At 65.4% G+C, this 13242-nt stretch overlaps 1 protein-coding gene across 1 annotated transcript in view; it reads left to right on the top strand.

Annotated features, from left to right (window-relative positions):
* The first annotated feature begins 1783 nt into the window (after positions 1-1783).
* Positions 1784-13242, top strand: part of LOC138746633 (uncharacterized) — a 36947-nt gene continuing 25488 nt past the window's right edge. Inside the window, exons 1-5 of the mRNA XM_069904921.1 lie at positions 1784-1865; positions 1923-2043; positions 5344-5512; positions 6704-6991; positions 9747-10020. Coding sequence (XP_069761022.1) covers positions 1784-1865; positions 1923-2043; positions 5344-5512; positions 6704-6991; positions 9747-10020 — 934 coding nt within the window. The remainder of the gene's footprint in view (positions 1866-1922; positions 2044-5343; positions 5513-6703; positions 6992-9746; positions 10021-13242) is intronic.

Here is a 13242-nt window from a genome sequence, read left to right on the forward strand (position 1 = left end):
CGGATGGTCGGACACAGAGACAGGAACTGGGCACGGTGCTCCCGCTTGGTCGGAGCAAGGGACAGGAACTGGGCACGGGGATCCCGGATGTTCGGACCCAGGGACAGTAAATGGGCACGGGGCTCCCGGTTGGTCGGACCCAGGGACAGGAACTGGGCACAGGGCACCCGGTTGGTCGGACCCAGGGACAGGAACTGGGCACGTGGCTCTCGGTGTGGTCGGTCCCAGCGACACAGACACGGTAACTGTGCACGGGGCTACCGGTGCAGTCGGACCCAGGGACAGGAACTGGGTACGGGGTTCTCGGTGAGACGGACCTAAGGACAGCGACGGGGCACGAGGCTCCCAGTTGGTCGGACCCAGAGACGGGAACTGTGCACAGGGCTACCGGTGTAGTCGGACCCAGGGACAGGAACTGGGCACGGAGTTCCCGGTTGGACGAACCCAGGGACAGAGACTGCGCACGAGGATCCCGGTTGGTCGGACCCAGGGACAGGAACTGGGCACTGGGCTCCCGGTTGGTCGGACCCAGAGACAGGAACTGGGCACGGGGATCCCGGATGTTCGGACCCAGGGACAGTAAATGGGCACGGGGCTCCCGGTTGGTCGGACCCAGGGACAGGAACTGGGCACGGGGCTCCCGGTTGGGCACGGGGCTCCCGGATGGTCGGACCCAGGGACAGGAACTGTGCACGGGGCTCCCGGTGAGGTCGGACCCAGGGACAGGAACTGGGCACGGGGCTCCCGGTGTGGTCTGTCCCAGCGACACAGAGTCGGGAACTGTGCACGGGGTCCCGGTGTAGTCGTTCCCAGCAACACAGAGGCTGGAACTGTGCACGGGGCTCCCGTTGTAGTCGCTCACAGCAACACAGAGGCGGGGACTGTGCACGGGGCTCCCGGTGTAGTCGGACCCAGGGACAGGAACTGAACACGGGGCTCCCGGTTGGTCGGACCCAGGGACATGAACTAGGCACGGGGCTCCCGGATGGTCGGACCCAGGGACAGGAACTGTGCACGGGGCTCCCGGTGAGGTCGGACCCAGGGACAGGAACTGGGCACGGGGCTCCCGGTGTAGTCGCTCACAGTAATAGAGACGGGAACTGGGCACGGGGCTCCCGGTGTAGTCGCTCCCAGCATCAGAGACGGAAACTGGGCACGGGTTCCCGGATGGTCGGACCCAGGGACAGTAAATGGGCACGGGGCTCCCGTTGTGTTCGGTCCCAGCGACACAGAGACGGTAACTATGCACGGGGCTACCGGTGTAGTCGGACCCAGGAACAGGAACTGGGCACGGGGTTCCCAGTTGGACTAACCCAGGGACAGGGACTGCGCACGAGGATCCCGGATGGTCGGACCCAGGGACAGGAACTGGGCACGGTGTTCCCAGTTGGACTAACACAGGGACAGGAACTGGGCACGTGGCTCCCATTGTGGTCGGTCCCAGCGACACAGAGACGGTAACTGTGCACGGGGCTACCGGTGTAGTCGGACCCAGGGACAGGAACTGGGCACGGGGTTCTCGGTTAGACGGACCTAAGGACAGCGACGGGGCACGAGGCACGAAGCTCCCAGTTGGTCGGACCCAGAGATGGGAACTGTGCACAGGGCTTCCGGTGTCGTCGGACCCAGGGACAGGAACTGGGCACGGGGTTCCCGGTTGGACGAACCCAGGGACAGAGACTGCGCATGAGGATCCCGGTTGGTCGGACCCAGGGACAGGAACTGGGCACGGGGCTCCCGGTTGGCCGGACCCAGAGACAGGAACTGGGCACGGAGCTACCGCATGCTCGGACCCAGGGACAAGAACTGGGCCCGGGGTCCCGGTTGGTTGGACCCAGGGACAGGAACTGGGCACGGGGCTCCAGGTTGGTCGGACCCAGGGACAGGAACTGGGCACGGGGCACCCGGTTGGCCGGACCCAGGGACAGGAACTGGGCACGTGGCTCCCGGTGTGGTCGGTCCCAGCGACACAGACACGGTAACTGTGAACGGGGCTACCGTTGCAGTCGGACCCAGGGACAGGAACTGGGTACGGGGTTCTCGGTGAGACGGACCTAAGGACAGGAACGGGGCACGAGGCACGAAGCTCCCAGTTGCTCGGACCCAGAGATGGGAACTGTGCACAGGGCTACCGGTGTAGTCGGACACAGGGACAGGAACTGGGCACGGGGTTCCGGGTTGGACGAACCCAGGGACAGAGACTGCGCACAAGGATCCCGGTTGGTCGGACCCAGGGACAGGAACTGGGCACGGGGCTCCCGGTTGGCCGGACCCAGAGACAGGAACTGGGCACGGAGCTCCCGCATGCTCGGACCCAGGGACAAGAACTGGGCACGGGGCTCCCGGTTGGTCGGACCCAGAGACAGGAACTGGGCATGGGGCTCCCGGTTTGGCGGACCCAGGGATAGGAACTGGGCACGGGGCTCCGGGTGTGGTAGGTCCCAACGACACAAAGATGGGAACTGTGCACGGGGCTCACGGTGCATTCGGACCCAGGGACAGGAACTGGGCACGGGGTTCCCGTTGCAGTCGGACCCAGGGACAGGAACTGTGCACGGGGCTCCTGGTAAGGTCGGACCCAGGGACAGGAACTGGGCACGGGTCTCCCGGATGGTCGGACCCAGGGACAGTAAATGGGCATGGGGCTCCCGGTATGGTCGGTCCCAGCGACACAGAGACGGTAACTATGCACGGGGCTACCGGTGTAGTCGGACCCAGGGACAGGAACTGGGCACGGGGCTCCCGGTTGGTCAGAGCAAGGGACAGGAAATGGGCACGGGGCTACCGGATGGTCGGACCCAGGGACAGTAAATGGGCATGGGGCTCCCGGTGTGGTCGGTCCCAGCGACACAGAGACAGTAACTATGCACGGGGCTACCGGTGTAGTCGGACCCAGGGACAAGAACTGGGCACGGGGTTCCCGGTTGGACGAACCCAGGGACAGGGACTGCGCACAAGGATCCCGGTTGGTCGGACCCAGGGACAGGAACTGGGCACGTGGCTCCCGGTGTGGTCGGTCCCAGCAACACAGAGACGGTAACTGTGCACAGGGCAACCGGTGTAGTCGGACCCAGGGACAGGAACTGGGCACGGTGTTCTCGGTTGGACGGACCCAAGGACATGGACTGGGCACGAGGCTCCCGATTGGTCGGACCCACGGACAGGAACTGGGCATGGGGTTCCTGGTTGGACGAACCCAGCGACAGGGACTGCGCACAAGGATCCCGATTGGTCGGACCCAGGGACAGGAACTGGGCACGTGGCTCCTGGTATGGTCGGTCCCAGCGACACAGAGACGGTAACTGTGTACGGGGCTACCGGTGTATTCGGACCCAGGGACAGGAACTGGGCACGGGGTTCTCGGTTGGACGGACCCAAGGACAGGGACTGGGCACGAGGCTCCCGGTTGGTCGGACACAGGGACAGGAACTGGGCACGGGGCTCCCGGTTGGTCGGACCCAGGGACAGGAACTGGGCACGGGGCTCCCAGTTGGTCGGACGCAGGGACAGGAACTGGGCACGGGGCACCCAGTGTGGTCTGTCCCAGCGACACAGAGTCGGGAACTGTGCACGGGGTCCCGGTGTAGTCGTTCCCAGCAACACAGAGGCTGGAACTGTGCACGGGGCTCCCGTTGTAGTCGCTCACAGCAACACAGAGGCGGGGACTGTGCACGGGGCTCCCGGTGTAGTCGGACCCAGGGACAGGAACTGAACACGGGGCTCCCGGTTGGTCGGACCCAGGGACATGAACTAGGCACGGGGCTCCCGGATGGTCGGACCCAGGGACAGGAACTGTGCACGGGGCTCCCGGTGAGGTCGGACCCAGGGACGGGAACTGTGCACGGGGCTCCCGGTGTAGTCGCTCCCAGTAATAGAGACGGGAACTGGGCACGGGGCTCCCGATGTAGTCGCTCCCAGCATCAGAGACGGAAACTGGGCACGGGTTCCCGGATGGTCGGACACAGAGACAGGAACTGGGCACGGTGCTCCCGCTTGGTCGGAGCAAGGGACAGGAACTGGGCACGGGGATCCCGGATGTTCGGACCCAGGGACAGTAAATGGGCACGGGGCTCCCGGTTGGTCGGACCCAGGGACAGGAACTGGGCACAGGGCACCCGGTTGGTCGGACCCAGGGACAGGAACTGGGCACGTGGCTCTCGGTGTGGTCGGTCCCAGCGACACAGACACGGTAACTGTGCACGGGGCTACCGGTGCAGTCGGACCCAGGGACAGGAACTGGGTACGGGGTTCTCGGTGAGACGGACCTAAGGACAGCGACGGGGCACGAGGCTCCCAGTTGGTCGGACCCAGAGACGGGAACTGTGCACAGGGCTACCGGTGTAGTCGGACCCAGGGACAGGAACTGGGCACGGAGTTCCCGGTTGGACGAACCCAGGGACAGAGACTGCGCACGAGGATCCCGGTTGGTCGGACCCAGGGACAGGAACTGGGCACTGGGCTCCCGGTTGGTCGGACCCAGAGACAGGAACTGGGCACGGGGATCCCGGATGTTCGGACCCAGGGACAGTAAATGGGCACGGGGCTCCCGGTTGGTCGGACCCAGGGACAGGAACTGGGCACAGGGCACCCGGTTGGTCGGACCCAGGGACAGGAACTGGGCATGGGGCTCCCGGTTGGGCGGACCCAGGGATAGGAACTGGGCACGGGGCTCCGGGTGTGGTAGGTCCCAACGACACAAAGATGGGAACTGTGCACGGGACTCACGGTGCATTCAAACCCAGGGACAGCAACTGGGCACGGGGTTCCCGTTGCAGTCGGACCCAGGGACAGGAACTGTGCACGGGGCTCCCGGTGAGGTCGGACCCAGGGACAGGAACTGGGCACGGGGCTCCCGGTTGGTCGGACCCAGGGACAGGAACTGGGCACGTGGCTCTCGGTGTGGTCGGTCCCAGCGACACAGACACGGTAACTGTGCACGGGGCTACCGGTGCAGTCGGTCCCAGGGACAGGAACTGGGTACGGGGTTCTCGGTGAGACGGACCTAAGGACAGGGACGCGGCACGAGGCACCCAGTTGGTCGGACCCAGAGACGGGAACTGTGCACAGGGCTACCGGTGTAGTCGGACCCAGGGACAGGAACTGGGCACGGAGTTCCCGGTTGGACGAACCCAGGGACAGAGACTGCGCACGAGGATCCCGGTTGGTCGGACCCAGGGACAGGAACTGGGCACTGGGCTCCCGGTTGGTCGGACCCAGAGACAGGAACTGGGCACGGAGCTCCCGCATGCTCGGACCCAGGGACAAGAACTGGGCACGGGGCTCCCGGTTGGTCGGACCCAGAGACAGGAACTGGGCATGGGGTTCCCGGTTGGGCGGACCCAGGGATAGGAACTGGGCACGGGGCTCCGGGTGTGGTAGGTCCCAACGACACAAAGATGGGAACTATGCACGGGACTCACGGTGCATTAAGACCCAGGGACAGCAACAGGGCACGGGGTTCCCGTTGCAGTCGGACCCAGGGACAGGAACTGTGCACGGGGCTCCCGGTGAGGTCGGACCCAGGGACAGGAACTGGGCACGGGGCTCCCGCTTGGTCGGACCCAGGGACAGGAACTGGGCACAGGGCTCCCAGTTGGTCGGACCCAGGGACAGGAAGTGGGCACGGGGCACCTAGTGTGGTCTGTCCCAGCGACACAGAGTCGGGAACTGTGCACGGGGCCCCGGTGTAGTCGTTCCCAGCAACACAGAGGCTGGAACTGTGCACGGGGCTCCCGGTGTAGTCGCTCACAGCAACACAGAGGCGGGGACTGTGCACGGGGCTCCCGGTGTAGTCGGACCAAGGGACAGGAACTGGGCACGGGACTCCTGGTTGGTCGGACCCAGGGACAGGAACTGAACACGGGGCTCCCGGTTTGTCGGACCCAGGGACATGAACTGGGCACGGGGCTCCCGGTTGGGCACGGGGCTCCCGGATGGTCGGACCCAGGGACAGGAACTGTGCACGGGGCTCCCGGTGAGGTCGGACCCAGGGACAGGAACTGGGCACGGGGCTCCCGGTGTAGTCGCTCCCAGTAATAGAGACGGGAACTGGGCACGGGGCTCCCGGTGTAGTCGCTCCCAGCATCAGAGACGGAAACTGGGCACGGGTTCCCGGATGGTCGGACCCAGGGACAGTAAATGGGCACGGGGCTCCCGTTGTGTTCGGTCCCAGCGACACAGAGACGGTAACTATGCACGGGGCTACCGGTGTAGTCGGACCCAGGAACAGGAACTGGGCACGGGGTTCCCAGTTGGACTAACCCAGGGACAGGGACTGCGCACGAGGATCCCGGATGGTCGGACCCAGGGACAGGAACTGGGCACGGTGTTCCCAGTTGGACTAACACAGGGACAGGAACTGGGCACGTGGCTCCCATTGTGGTCGGTCCCAGCGACACAGAGACGGTAACTGTGCACGGGGCTACCGGTGTAGTCGGACCCAGGGACAGGAACTGGGCACGGGGTTCTCGGTTAGACGGACCTAAGGACAGCGAAGGGGCACGAGGCACGAAGCTCCCAGTTGGTCGGACCCAGAGATGGGAACTGTGCACAGGGCTACCGGTGTCGTCGGACCCAGGGACAGGAACTGGGCACGGGGTTCCCGGTTGGACGAACCCAGGGACAGAGACTGCGCATGAGGATCCCGGTTGGTCGGACCCAGGGACAGGAACTGGGCACGGGGCTCCCGGTTGGCCGGACCCAGAGACAGGAACTGGGCACGGAGCTACCGCATGCTCGGACCCAGGGACAAGAACTGGGCCCGGGGTCCCGGTTGGTTGGACCCAGGGACAGGAACTGGGCACGGGGCTCCAGGTTGGTTGGACCCAGGGACAGGAACTGGGCACGGGGCACCCGGTTGGCCGGACCCAGGGACAGGAACTGGGCACGTGGCTCCCGGTGTGGTCGGTCCCAGCGACACAGACACGGTAACTGTGAACGGGGCTACCGTTGCAGTCGGACCCAGGGACAGGAACTGGGTACGGGGTTCTCGGTGAGACGGACCTAAGGACAGCGACGGGGCACGAGGCACGAAGCTCCCAGTTGGTCGGACCCAGAGATGGGAACTGTGCACAGGGCTACCGGTGTAGTCGGAGACAGGGACAGGAACTGGGCACGGGGTTCCGGGTTGGACGAACCCAGGGACAGAGACTGCGCACAAGGATCCCGGTTGGTCGGACCCAGGGACAGGAACTGGGCACGGGGCTCCCGGTTGGCCGGACCCAGAGACAGGAACTGGGCACGGAGCTCCCGCATGCTCGGACCCAGGGACAAGAACTGGGCACGGGGCTCCCGGTTGGTCGGACCCAGAGACAGGAACTGGGCATGGGGCTCCCGGTTTGGCGGACCCAGGGATAGGAACTGGGCACGGGGCTCCGGGTGTGGTAGGTCCCAACGACATAAAGATGGGAACTGTGCACGGGGCTCACGGTGCATTCGGACCCAGGGACAGGAACTGGGCACGGGGTTCCCGTTGCAGTCGGACCCAGGGACAGGAACTGTGCACGGGGCTCCTGGTAAGGTCGGACCCAGGGACAGGAACTGGGCACGGGTCTCCCGGATGGTCGGACCCAGGGACAGTAAATGGGCATGGGGCTCCCGGTATGGTCGGTCCCAGCGACACAGAGACGGTAACTATGCACGGGGCTACCGGTGTAGTCGGACCCAGGGACAGGAACTGGGCACGGGGCTCCCAGTTGGTCAGAGCAAGGGACAGGAAATGGGCACGGGGCTACCGGATGGTCGGACCCAGGGACAGTAAATGGGCATGGGGCTCCCGGTGTGGTCGGTCCCAGCGACACAGAGACAGTAACTATGCACGGGGCTACCGGTGTAGTCGGACCCAGGGACAAGAACTGGGCACGGGGTTCCCGGTTGGACGAACCCAGGGACAGGGACTGCGCACAAGGATCCCGGTTGGCCGGACCCAGAGACAGGAACTGGGCACGGAGCTCCCGCATGCTCGGACCCAGGGACAAGAACTGTGCACGGGGCAACCGGTGTATTCGGACCCAGGGACAGGAACTGGGCACGGTGTTCTCGGTTGGACGGACCCAAGGACAGGGACTGGGCACGAGGCTCCCGATTGGTCGGACCCACGGACAGGAACTGGGCATGGGGTTCCTGGTTGGACGAACCCAGCGACAGGGACTGCGCACAAGGATCCCGATTGGTCGGACCCAGGGACAGGAACTGGGCACGTGGCTCCTGGTATGGTCGGTCCCAGCGACACAGAGACGGTAACTGTGTACGGGGCTACCGGTGTATTCGGACCCAGGGACAGGAACTGGGCACGGGGTTCTCGGTTGGACGGACCCAAGGACAGGGACTGGGCACGAGGCTCCCAGTTGGTCGGACACAGGGACAGGAACTGGGCACGGGGCTCCCGGTTGGTCGGACCCAGGGACATGAACTGGGCACGGGGCTCCCGGATGGTCGGACCCAGGGACAGGAACTGTGCACGGGGCTCCCGGTGAGGTCGGACCCAGGGACGGGAACTGGGCACGGGGCTCCCGGTGTAGTCGCTCCCAGTAATAGAGACGGGAACTGGGCACGGGGCTCCCGATGTAGTCGCTCCCAGCATCAGAGACGGAAACTGGGCACGGGTTCCCGGATGGTCGGACACAGAGACAGGAACTGGGCACGGTGCTCCCGCTTGGTCGGAGCAAGGGACAGGAACTGGGCACGGGGATCCCGGATGTTCGGACCCAGGGACAGTAAATGGGCACGGGGCTCCCGGTTGGTCGGACCCAGGGACAGGAACTGGGCACAGGGCACCCGGTTGATCGGACCCAGGGACAGGAACTGGGCACGTGGCTCTCGGTGTGGTCGGTCCCAGCGACACAGACACGCTAACTGTGCACGGGGCTACCGGTGCAGTTGGACCCAGGGACAGGAACGGGGTACGGGGTTCTCGGTGAGACGGACCGAAGGACAGCGACGGGGCACGAGGCTCCCAGTTGGTCGGACCCAGAGACGGGAACTGTGCACAGGGCTACCGGTGTAGTCGGACCCAGGGACAGGAACTGGGCACGGAGTTCCCGGTTGGACGAACCCAGGGACAGAGACTGCGCACGAGGATCCCGGTTGGTCGGACCCAGGGACAGGAACTGGGCACTGGGCTCCCGGTTGGTCGGACCCAGAGACAGGAACTGGGCACGGAGCTCCCGCATGCTCGGACCCAGGGACAGGAACTGGGCACAGGGCTCCCAGTTGGTCAGAGCAAGGGACAGGAAATGGGCACGGGGCTACCGGATGGTCGGACCCAGGGACAGTAAATGGGCACGGGGTTCCCAGTTGGACTAACCCAGGGACAGGGACTGCGCACGAGGATCCCGGATGGTCGGACCCAGGGACAGGAACTGGGCACGGTGTTCCCAGTTGGACTAACACAGGGACAGGAACTGGGCACGTGGCTCCCATTGTGGTCGGTCCCAGCGACACAGAGACGGTAACTGTGCACGGGGCTACCGGTGTAGTCGGACCCAGGGACAGGAACTGGGCACGGGGTTCTCGGTTAGACGGACCTAAGGACAGCGAAGGGGCACGAGGCACGAAGCTCCCAGTTGGTCGGACCCAGAGATGGGAACTGTGCACAGGGCTACCGGTGTCGTCGGACCCAGGGACAGGAACTGGGCACGGGGTTCCCGGTTGGACGAACCCAGGGACAGAGACTGCGCATGAGGATCCCGGTTGGTCGGACCCAGGGACAGGAACTGGGCACGGGGCTCCCGGTTGGCCGGACCCAGAGACAGGAACTGGGCACGGAGCTACCGCATGCTCGGACCCAGGGACAAGAACTGGGCCCGGGGTCCCGGTTGGTTGGACCCAGGGACAGGAACTGGGCACGGGGCTCTAGGTTGGTTGGACCCAGGGACAGGAACTGGGCACGGGGCACCCGGTTGGCCGGACCCAGGGACAGGAACTGGGCACGTGGCTCCCGGTGTGGTCGGTCCCAGCGACACAGACACGGTAACTGTGAACGGGGCTACCGTTGCAGTCGGACCCAGGGACAGGAACTGGGTACGGGGTTCTCGGTGAGACGGACCTAAGGACAGCGACGGGGCACGAGGCACGAAGCTCCCAGTTGGTCGGACCCAGAGATGGGAACTGTGCACAGGGCTACCGGTGTAGTCGGAGACAGGGACAGGAACTGGGCACGGGGTTCCGGGTTGGACGAACCCAGGGACAGAGACTGCGCACAAGGATCCCGGTTGGTCGGACCCAGGGACAGGAACTGGGCACGGGGCTCCCGGTTGGCCGGACCCAGAGACAGGAACTGGGCACGGAGCTCCCGCATGCTCGGACCCAGGGACAAGAACTGGGCACGGGGCTCCCGGTTGGTCGGACCCAGAGACAGGAACTGGGCATGGGGCTCCCGGTTTGGCGGACCCAGGGATAGGAACTGGGCACGGGGCTCCGGGTGTGGTAGGTCCCAACGACATAAAGATGGGAACTGTGCACGGGGCTCACGGTGCATTCGGACCCAGGGACAGGAACTGGGCACGGGGTTCCCGTTGCAGTCGGACCCAGGGACAGGAACTGTGCACGGGGCTCCTGGTAAGGTCGGACCCAGGGACAGGAACTGGGCACGGGTCTCCCGGATGGTCGGACCCAGGGACAGTAAATGGGCATGGGGCTCCCGGTATGGTCGGTCCCAGCGACACAGAGACGGTAACTATGCACGGGGCTACCGGTGTAGTCGGACCCAGGGACAGGAACTGGGCACGGGGCTCCCAGTTGGTCAGAGCAAGGGACAGGAAATGGGCACGGGGCTACCGGATGGTCGGACCCAGGGACAGTAAATGGGCATGGGGCTCCCGGTGTGGTCGGTCCCAGCGACACAGAGACAGTAACTATGCACGGGGCTACCGGTGTAGTCGGACCCAGGGACAAGAACTGGGCACGGGGTTCCCGGTTGGACGAACCCAGGGACAGGGACTGCGCACAAGGATCCCGGTTGGCCGGACCCAGAGACAGGAACTGGGCACGGAGCTCCCGCATGCTCGGACCCAGGGACAAGAACTGTGCACGGGGCAACCGGTGTATTCGGACCCAGGGACAGGAACTGGGCACGGTGTTCTCGGTTGGACGGACCCAAGGACAGGGACTGGGCACGAGGCTCCCGATTGGTCGGACCCACGGACAGGAACTGGGCATGGGGTTCCTGGTTGGACGAACCCAGCGACAGGGACTGCGCACAAGGATCCCGATTGGTCGGACCCAGGGACAGGAACTGGGCACGTGGCTCCTGGTATGGTCGGTCCCAGCGACACAGAGACGGTAACTGTGTACGGGGCTACCGGTGTATTCGGACCCAGGGACAGGAACTGGGCACGGGGTTCTCGGTTGGACGGACCCAAGGACAGGGACTGGGCACGAGGCTCCCAGTTGGTCGGACACAGGGACAGGAACTGGGCACGGGGCTCCCGGTTGGTCGGACCCAGGGACATGAACTGGGCACGGGGCTCCCGGATGGTCGGACCCAGGGACAGGAACTGTGCACGGGGCTCCCGGTGAGGTCGGACCCAGGGACGGGAACTGGGCACGGGGCTCCCGGTGTAGTCGCTCCCAGTAATAGAGACGGGAACTGGGCACGGGGCTCCCGATGTAGTCGCTCCCAGCATCAGAGACGGAAACTGGGCACGGGTTCCCGGATGGTCGGACACAGAGACAGGAACTGGGCACGGTGCTCCCGCTTGGTCGGAGCAAGGGACAGGAACTGGGCACGGGGATCCCGGATGTTCGGACCCAGGGACAGTAAATGGGCACGGGGCTCCCGGTTGGTCGGACCCAGGGACAGGAACTGGGCACAGGGCACCCGGTTGATCGGACCCAGGGACAGGAACTGGGCACGTGGCTCTCGGTGTGGTCGGTCCCAGCGACACAGACACGCTAACTGTGCACGGGGCTACCGGTGCAGTCGGACCCAGGGACAGGAACGGGGTACGGGGTTCTCGGTGAGACGGACCGAAGGACAGCGACGGGGCACGAGGCTCCCAGTTGGTCGGACCCAGAGACGGGAACTGTGCACAGGGCTACCGGTGTAGTCGGACCCAGGGACAGGAACTGGGCACGGAGTTCCCGGTTGGACGAACCCAGGGACAGAGACTGCGCACGAGGATCCCGGTTGGTCGGACCCAGGGACAGGAACTGGGCACTGGGCTCCCGGTTGGTCGGACCCAGAGACAGGAACTGGGCACGGAGCTCCCGCATGCTCGGACCCAGGGACAGGAACTGGGCACAGGGCTCCCAGTTGGTCAGAGCAAGGGACAGGAAATGGGCACGGGGCTACCGGATGGTCGGACCCAGGGACAGTAAATGGGCATGGGGCTCCCGGTGTGGTCGGTCCCAGCGACACAGAGACAGTAACTATGCACGGGGCTACCGGTGTAGTCAGACCCAGGGACAAGAACTGGGCACGGGGTTCCCGGTTGGACGAACCCAGGGACAGGGACTGCGCACAAGGATCCCGGTTGGTCGGACCCAGGGACAGGAACTGGGCACGTGGCTCCCGGTGTGGTCGGTCCCAGCAACACAGAGACGGTAACTGTGCACGGGGCAACCGGTGTAGTCGGACCCAGGGACAGGAACTGGGCATGGTGTTCTCGGTTGGACGGACCCAAGGACAGGGACTGGGCACGAGGCACCCGATTGGTCGGACCCACGGACAGGAACTGGGCATGGGGTTCCTGGTTGGACGAACCCAGCGACAGGGACTGCGCACAAGGATCCCGATTGGTCGGACCCAGGGACAGGAACTGGGCACGTGGCTCCTGGTATGGTCGGTCCCAGCGACACAGAGACGGTAACTGTGTACGGGGCTACCGGTGTATTCGGACCCAGGGACAGGAACTGGGCACGGGGTTCTCGGTTGGACGGACCCAAGGACAGGGACTGGGCACGAGGCTCCCGGTTGGTCGGACACAGGGACAGGAACTGGGCACGGGGCTCCCGGTTGGTCGGACCCAGGGACATGAACTGGGCACGGGGCTCCCGGATGGTCGGACCCAGGGACAGGAACTGTGCACGGGGCTCCCGGTGAGGTTGGACCCAGGGACGGGAACTGGGCACGGGGCTCCCGGTGTAGTCGCTCCCAGTAATAGAGACGGGAACTGGGCACGGGGCTCCCGATGTAGTCGCTCCCAGCATCAGAGACGGAAACTGGGCACGGGTTCCCGGATGGTCGGACACAGAGACAGGAACTGGGCACGGTGCTCCCGCTTGGTCGGAGCAAGGGACAGG

The sequence above is a fragment of the Narcine bancroftii genome, chromosome 12, assembly GCF_036971445.1.
Source record: "Narcine bancroftii isolate sNarBan1 chromosome 12, sNarBan1.hap1, whole genome shotgun sequence".
Lineage (NCBI taxonomy): Eukaryota > Metazoa > Chordata > Chondrichthyes > Torpediniformes > Narcinidae > Narcine > Narcine bancroftii.